Here is a 9,205-nt window from a genome sequence, read left to right on the forward strand (position 1 = left end):
AAAAAAGAAGAAGAAGAAGAAGAAGAAGAAGAAGAAGAAGAAGAAGAAGAAGAAGAAGAAGAAGAAGAAGAAGAAGAAGAAGAAGAAGAAGAAGAAGAACCAGTGCAAGAATAGACTATTCCAATGCAAAAAAAGGAGATCCAGAAATGTACAAACTGGTGTACAAAATGGCACAGAAGGCTAAGAAAAAGATGGGCAATGCGTGGAAAATGCAGCTTCACCCATGGGAAGCCCCAGGAAACTAGGAGCCCCAGAGGAAAGGGAATGCCAGCTATGGTACAGAAAGCTAAGCTTGGCTGGCAGAGCCACTTAGCTTCATAGCCCATCAGCTGGGCAGGTTCTCCTACTTCCCCCAAACTCCCCGGATTATATATCCTTCTCTGGAGAGGCAAGGTTCAATGGGCGAAGGGAGCTGGAAGGATGTGGATGTTTGAGTTTTTGGCTGGAGCATCAAAGATATCTGAATCTACAGTGGTGAAAGGCATACAGGTGAGCCCAGGCTTGGAGCTATCAACTCCAGGATTATTCTCAATTGAAGAAACTGCTACACAACCAAAGGGAATAACTGGTCAAGAAGATGTAACAATTTTAAATATATATGCACAGATTATATTGAACAAATATTTCAGAGTTAAACTACATCATCAATCAAGTTGAATAAATACCTAAGAATATTCTAATAGAAACAGAATACATATTATTCTCAGTTCATGTAACCATCACTAAAATAGATGGCATTCTAGGTCGCAGAAAAAGGTTTTTAAATGTAAAACAACAGAAACAATCTCTTGAACCTCATCAGGCAACAGTGAACTAAAACTAGACATCAAAGACAACAGAAGTTAAAGAAACTACACAAAAATTGGAGATTGAAATATATATTCTTGATGACCAGTAGGTCACTAAGGAATCAATGTGAATATTTAAAATTTTTATAAAAGCAAATGAAAATTAAAAATCAACTTCCTAGAACTTGTTATATAATCAAGTAATATAACTTCCTAAGACCATAGTTTCCAGCTATGAGTGCTCACATTGGAAAATATTAAATAAATAACATAATGATGTACACTGAGTCATAAAAATAAGAACAAGGCAGCCAAAAATAATAAAGACTAGGCCAAAAATGAGCGAAATGGGGACTAAAGAACAATAAATGAAATCAAACAAAAAGGTGGTTCTTTGAGAAGGTAAATGAGATCGACAAACTTTTACCAATCAGAGAAAGACCCACTTTAATGAATTCAGAAATAAAGAGAAAGCTTATAACAGATTCCAATGAAATTCAAAGGCTTGTTGGGGAGTATTTTGAAATGTAAATACCCCAAGCCTGCATAATCTGTAAGAAATGTACAAATTTGTAGACACAAAACCTACTAAGATTAAATAAAAAACGATATCAACAACTTAAACAGATCCCTGTCAACTGAGACTGGATCAGTAATTAAAATTCCAGAAATAACGACATTCTGCCAAACCTCACATTACACCACTACACAGTTAGAAAGTGAAGGGACATCAAACGCATCTACAAAGCTAGCATTACCACAATACCAAAACAGGCTATGACACAGAAAGAGAAAAGAAAGCCAGGCGGTAGGACTGAGGAAGACAAAGCTTCTCTACAGGATCTTTGTAAATCTTGCTCAAGAACACAGTATGGGAGCTGGAGCACTGGCTCAGTGGTTAAGAGCACTCACTAATCTTGCACAGGACCCAACATGTGGTTCTTGACTGCTCTGGGGCTGCATATCAGATATTCTGCATAGCAGGTATTTCCATTGTGATTTATAACAATGGCAAAATTGCAACAGCAATTTTAAAATTATAAAGTAGCAATGAGATTATTTTATGGTGGGGGATCACCACAACACAAGGAACTATATTAAAGGGTCACAGCCTTAGGAGGGTTTAGAATCACTGCTTTATATGATAGAGTACAGGTGTCTGTAAGTCCAGTTCCAGGGAACCAGACTTCTGAAGGTATGAACTTTACACACGATGCACATACAAGCAAAACATCCATACACATAAATTTAGAAAAAAAATTTAAAACACATTAAGAAGATGACCAAGTTGATTTCAGCCTAGGGAGGAAAAGCTTGATCAGTATATACATTAAATATAAGAGATAAAGTTAAAGATAAAAAAACAAAAACAAAACAAAAACACATGATCACATCAAAAGCATTAAAAAAAAATGAAAACCTTGACAAAGTTCACTATCCCTTCACAATAAAAGTGACAAACTAGTAATAAAAAGAACATATTTCAAGAGGTAATATGTATTAAGTGAAAAAAAGCTGAAAGCATTTCCTCCACAATCATGAAGGAGACAAAAGTGCCCACTGTGTCCACTCTTACTATACTGCTTACAGGTCTCAATTAGAGCAGTGAGATGTCCTCTAGGAAGAGCACAGCTCAGAGCATCCCTGTGTGCACATCATGTGGTCCTCTAAGAAGAGCGCAGCTCAGTGCATCACTATGTGTATATCATCTGGTCCTAGATTTAAAAGGCCTTACAGACTCCACTAGAAGATTCTTAGTTCCAATAAACACCCTCATTAAGTAATAGGACACAAAATCAACATATGCTAATCAGTAGCACTCTTATACACTAATAATGAAGTTTGCCAGCAAAGAAATCCAGAAAAATCTTATTTACGGTAGCTTCAAAAATAAAATAAAATACCTCAGAGTAAATCTAACCATGAAGGTGAAAGGTCACGAGGAGAACTTGAAGATGCAAATGAAATAAATTATAGAAGACAAGACACTAGATGAAGGTAGATCACTCATGTTAATGGTCAGGAAGAACATTGAAAATGGCAAAATTATAGAAAGGAATCTAAAAATTCAATGCAATCTCCATCAAAATATCAACATTTTCCACAAAACTAAGAATGAAAAACCTGGAGCTACAGAGACGGTTCAGCAGTTAAGCAAGCATAGAGATCTTGCAAAGGATCATGGTTGAGTTTCCAACAGCCACATCGTGTAGCTCACAGCTGTAACTCCAACCCCAGGGGAATCAATACCTTCTTCGAGACTCCATGGGTATCAGGTCTAACATATGTACAGCCCTCACAAATATTCACATCATTTTTTAAACCTTAGAATTCACTTGAAACCACAAAAGACCTTCAGTACATTGTTCTTAAGTATTTGCCAACATCAAATATGGATACTGGTTTACTACTACTACTACTACAATAAAACAGTTACTAGTGTTCTATTGATGAGATGAAACACCACAACCAAGGCAACCGAAAACATTTAATTGGGGGCTTCCTTACAGTTTCAGAGGGTTATTCCACAAACATCATGGTGAAGAACATGATAAGGGCTTTTGAAATTTCTAAGTCCACCCCTATTAACAAGGCTACATTTCCTAATCAGCCACCTTATCTCCACAAAGGAGCCAAAAGCATACATATCCTATACTGGGAAAACTGGATCTCCACATGGAGCTGAATTATACTAGACCTATAGCTCTACCCTTGCAAACAGCATCCTAATCAAAGTCAATCAGAGGCATGAGAATGTGAAAATGCTAGAGAAAACTATAAGAAATATATTTAAAATGTAGGCACAAATGAAAATGAGAAGCAACCCTGAATAGCAAAGGAAAAAATTATAGGGTGAAGGGACATTACAGAATGGGAAATATCTTTGCCAACTATACATGAGACCAGGCCTTAGGAGCCAGAACACATCAAGAACTACACACCCAAAGCCAATCATCTAGTCAGTAAATGGGCTAATAAACACGATCGTTCGTAAATAAAAATAGCCAGTGTATTCTTGAAAGTGTTCTACCTCCTAAGCCATCAGGGAAATGAAAACTAGAGCTGCCCTGAGCGTCTATCTTATCAGAATGGCATCTCCAAGAGAATAAATGCCACAGACACTGGTGGTGACCTTTATTCACAGATGGTGCAAACGTAACTGATAGCTACACCACAGAAGTTACTGTGTTGGTTCCTCAAAAAACTAAAGTTAGAACTACCACTGGTATATACAGCAGGACTCTAAGAACACATACTACATACATACATACATACATACATACATACATTCTTGCACATGCATATTTACTGCTGCAATATTCATAATAGTCAAGATATGGAACCAGCTTAGATGTCTATCAACAGACAAATGTATAAATAGGATACATATACAAAACAGAATTTTACTCAGTTATAGTAAAAAATGAAGTCGCATCTTGCAGCACAATAGATGGAACTGGGCATCATTATTCGAGGAGAAAGAAGCAAGGATCAAATACCAATTGTGTTCTTTTATCTGTAGTCTAGACAAATTTATGTCTATGTAGGTAATGAAAATAGAAAGGAGACAATGCAGAGTGGGGAAGAACTTAACAGGGAGGAGAGCTTACAGAATACATACATACCCATGACACAAAAGCAGAGGGACGGCCTGGGGAGAAGAGAGTTCATGGGAAATGAAGAAAAACATATGAAATCTATCACTTTGGATACTGTCTTGGTTTGACAGAGAAATGTCCCCTGTAGGACCACGTAACTGAACACTCTGTCCCTGGTTATTGGCACTGTGTTTGGGGAACTTCTGGGTTAAAAATTACGAAGCTTTTAAGAAGTAGAGCCTTGCTAAAGGAAATGCACAACTGGAGGCTGATTTTGAGAGTTTTTAGCCTTGCCTGACTTGCAGTTCACTCTCTTTGCTTCCAGTTTGGTTATGGTGTTTTTACACAGCAACAAAAAGGAACTAATACACAACCTGGTACCAGGAGACACTGGTAAGATGCTATAAACAAACATTAAAAGACCTTCCTAAGATGAGCCTAGAAGACACCACCGACAAGCGTAATGTGGCTCAAGAGATTTCAGAGAACAGGCCACTAAGAGCAGCCAGACTAGAGAGCATTCCTGTGATAATTTGGCAAACTACACCTGCCTTCTTCCCATGCCTTGAGAACTTGCCTAGGGCTAAATAAAAAGGAAATTTCTTTGGCAGAGGGAATTTCAAGATGGCATAGTAAGTCTATAGTATAGTTATTACTAATAACTCACAGTTCTACAATAAAAAGAACAAGTGAGCACAAAGAAATTCTAAAAATGGACAGTTTGGAGGGAAAAGGTAACAGCCAAGACTTGTGCTGAAAAGGAGGCTGCAAGTGTTAAAGAGAACAGCAGTAAGAAGAGGCCTCCTGCTCTGCACTGAAACAGTAAGGACAGAGCTCTGGGGCAGGATCTACCTAGCCAAGCTTCCAACAATATAAAGGGAGAAAGCCCAAGGGGTGGCTTCTCCTAGAGAACAAGTGCGTCAACACACAAAAGCTGCTGCTAATGTGGTCAAGTGGGTTGAGCAGCTATCCCAAGATGGCAGCCAAACTTGGTGGTGTCTATGTGGCACTGCCTTTGGAGGCAAAGATATGAGTAAGGGCTCACACAGCCCTTCTGTTTTCAGTGAACCACTGAGGCCAGACAACACAGAGTAGGGAAGCTGAGAGAGCTAGAGGCTCTGAGAGGCCACTGTGGGTGAAGAACCCAAGATACTGGAAATGTCCAAACCACAAGACATCTGACAAGGAGAGCTGTATACAGGGAGTGGCACAACCCCAAGAGAGATTTATGTTTCAGGCAGCAAAGCTGGGGAGGTGAGCTATCTAAGCCCCTTGATACTGAACTCTCAGACACTGTACACAGAGCTATAAGACTTTGTGCCCTGCTGGGTTTTGGTGTAGTTTTCCTCACTATGCCCCATCCCTCCCATTTGGGAAGGGAATGTATAGTCTATTCTACCTTATATTGGAAACATGTATTTTTTAAAATATTATTTTATAGAGGGATCACAGTTAAAAGATTACCTTGAGTCTCAGAAGATACTTAGATTTTTAAAACACTATGGAGATAGCAAAAAGCTACATTCATTGCGTTAGGACATGGCCCATTGAAGGCAAGGAGTGCAATGTGGGGGTATGAATGAGAAATGTCCCCATAAACTTGGGAATGTTGATAGTTGATCTCAGGATAGCTACAGTATTTTGGGAAGATTAAGGAAACTTTAAGAATGGAGGCCTTACTGGAGAAGGTACATCACTAGGAGAGGGTTTCGAGAATGTATAGCATCTCTCACTTCCAGTTCACTTTCTCTCTCTGCCTTCTGCTCCAGCCCCTACTGCCATACCTCCTCCACCATTATGGATTCTCCTTCTGAAACCATAAGGCAACATAGTCTCTTTCCTCCCTTAGTCACTTTTGTTCCTGGTGTTTTTTATCACAGCAACAAAAAATAACTAATATAAATACTAACTTAAAAATATGTTCTTTTGGGCTGGAGAGATGGCTCAGCAGTTAAGAGCACTGACTGCTTTTCTAGAGGTCCTGAGTTCAAGTCCCAGCAATCACATGGTGGCTTACAACCATCAGTAATGGGATCTGATGCCATCTTTTGGTGTGTCTGAAGACTGTGACAGTGTACTCACATAAGATAAATACATCTTAAAAAGAAAAGTCCTTTTATTTGACCATACTCAAAGAAGTAAAATACAACGAATTCAGTACTCCTTCAGTTCCTGTCTACCCACATTCCTTTACCCAGATCACACCAAACAAAATACCTAAACATGCAGAGGATTAAAAGTTCTAAAACACAAAAATCATCATAATTTGCGGAGATTGTTAGTCTTTACAATGAAATTTCTCTCAAATGAGATCGCTAGCAATAACACAGTCCTCCTAAGAACTAAATAGACAGGAACAACAGCAAAGGTTAGGTGCCATGTTCACCAGCCAACTCCTCAGGGCTGAGCATGCTGAAGAACAAAGCACCAGAAGATAATGCTTCCAAGATGGTGAAGAAGAGGAGGAGGAGTGGAGGGTCCTGTGCTATTCACCCTGAATGCAGAGAAGGGGCAGTCTTTGGTACAAAGATTAACCCCACCACCTGTCTCTTTCCGTCCCTTTTAATGCAGGGGCTTTTCGTGTGGCCTTGACTGTTCTTGCTCTGCAGACCAGGCTGGCACTGAACTCAGGAACCTGCTTGTCTCTGCTTTCCTAGTTTGGGATTAAAGGCATGTGCCAGGACACTCAGTTCCAGTTTTTCTATTATGTCATTTTATCTCTTGTATGACCAAACTCTCTTCTTAAAATTGCAAATGTATTTGAGAGGAGTCATGCTTAAAGTTCATCTTCATCAATAGCACCGCTGTCTTGGGCTCACCAATAGAAACTATATACTGGTTAAGGTAAGGTGGCAGTGGCTCTTAGCTAGCAGCAGCTCTGGAGTCCACCAATCAGATGTTACTGGATTACCCCTGGGGGCAATCAAGAAACTCTCTACATAGTCTCAAATGTTCCTGGGGAATCAAAAATCTATCTCCACCGCACCGAGGACCACACAAATCCTTCTAACAAGTTAATGGGGTTGATAAAATGAAATATATTTTCAGCTGTGGAAACAATATACAGGTTATAATTGGGAAAGCCTGAATTGTACTCAGCTAAAAAAGAAGTTCTAACCTGGAGCAAGGTTAATAAACAATAATCTCGCTGTAGTTTTTTTTTTTTTTTTTTTAAGTATGCTTGTAAGAAGCAAGGGATAGCACTGATGGAATCTATGGGTATGAAGATCAGATCCGCCAACAGCACAGCTCAAATAGCACTTTTGTGGAAGCCATTCTTCAGCCTGCCATAGAGATCAAGCAATGCCATTCTTTCTCACGGCACATGTGCTATTTCACTGGTCTTATACTCTGACGCTAAGGTTAGACGTTGCTTCCAGTCCTAACTTGCTTTTATTTATTGAATCTGGAAATCTATGTTGAAGTTCCAACACCTAGAAGCATGGGATCTCATTGGCTGGCACTCGTTTCTTATCTTTTTTGTTTACCTGATAAGCCTGGGGTTGTAAACTGCAGCCTACATTCTGGGACACACTACATACAATAAAAGCAATCCCGAGTGGAAAAGACTTGTATCAGTTCTTTTCCATTCTTGAACCACGAGGTAAAGGCACGCTCTTAAAAACGAAAGGAAGAAAGAAAGAAAGAAAGAAAGAAAGAAAGAAAGAAAGAAAGAAAGAAAATCCCTGAATCTGAGGCACAAACGGAAATGAAAGAGAATACGAATGCGTGAGAACACTCAAAACTCCACTTCTAATACCAAACTACTTTCTCCAGATAGTTTCACAAACCCATGAGCACCTCCTGCCTCTTGTGACTGACCCAGAGTTGAGAGCACGCTTCTCATTCTAAACAGCAAGAAGGGAGAGGAGGCACGTACTACCATTGACTTTTCTAATGGGAACACATGGCAAAAACCATCCTCCAGTCGAGGATAAGAAAAGAGAAGGACTGAAAACGGATCGTGGCCCCCTAAGGCCCCGAACAACCACACTGGGGGTGGGGTGGGGGCGGTCAGGAGACCAGGGACCTCGGACAAGGCTCCTGGGAACCTGCCTCGGCACGCCGCACCGGCTGCAGAGGATGGAGGCTGCGGCTCTTCGCAGGCCGGCGGAAGCCGCCGCAGGCCCGGGCTGGAGGCGCCAGGCGAGCCCACCGCTCCGGGTCGCACCCGCGCCCCAGGACCGGCCTCCCGCCGCCGAGGAGCTCGCAGCTCAGCCTTCCCTGGCACCGGGCGCCTCACGCCCCATCCCCGCCCAGCCCCGGGCCTCGCTCGGCTCCCGCGGGCAACCGGTCCTCAACCCCGTCTCCTAGCCGTAGCCATTACCTTCCCCAAGCAAATGTGGCACGTGATGGGCAGAGTGAGGGACAATGTAACGTTCTGCACGGTCTGAGCCATGGCAGCGTTCAGAATCCCGCCAACACGGAAGTCCCGCCGACAGCAGCTCTTCGCCACGCTGGGGATGCGCGAGGCCGGCTACGGCGGCCTGGCAGGGCCACAGCGAGCCGGGGCGAGGGGGACGGAAGCGCGCTTCGGAGACGCGCCGTCACCCCCGGCATTTTCCCTTTCTTAATTAAATAATAACACATCTCCAACGGGTCTCTGGGTCAGGAGCTGAAGATTTGCTGGGAATGGGAAGGAAGACGGTTTACGAGAGGTTTTGAGACTTCAAAACTTAAGAAAAGTGTAATTAGTACAGGAAGAAGAGAATGCTATGGTATTTCCATCTTACATCTTTCCCAAAAATGGGGATGGGGAGGTGGGCCGCAGGTCTTGAAGATAATGGAGCCGTCAAACATTTAAAAATGTCAAAATGA

At 41.5% G+C, this 9,205-nt stretch overlaps 1 protein-coding gene across 1 annotated transcript in view; it reads right to left on the bottom strand.

Moving 5' to 3' along the window:
- Positions 1-8,834, bottom strand: part of Obi1 (ORC ubiquitin ligase 1) — a 46,800-nt gene extending 37,966 nt beyond the window's left edge. Inside the window, exon 1 of the mRNA XM_021203383.2 lies at positions 8,715-8,834. Within this exon, the coding sequence (XP_021059042.1) occupies positions 8,715-8,786 (72 nt within the window). The 5' untranslated portion in view covers positions 8,787-8,834. The remainder of the gene's footprint in view (positions 1-8,714) is intronic.
- Between the last annotated feature and the right edge of the window lie 371 nt (positions 8,835-9,205).

The sequence above is a fragment of the Mus pahari genome, chromosome 8 (genome assembly GCF_900095145.1).
Source record: "Mus pahari chromosome 8, PAHARI_EIJ_v1.1, whole genome shotgun sequence".
Classification (NCBI taxonomy): Eukaryota; Metazoa; Chordata; class Mammalia; order Rodentia; family Muridae; genus Mus; species Mus pahari.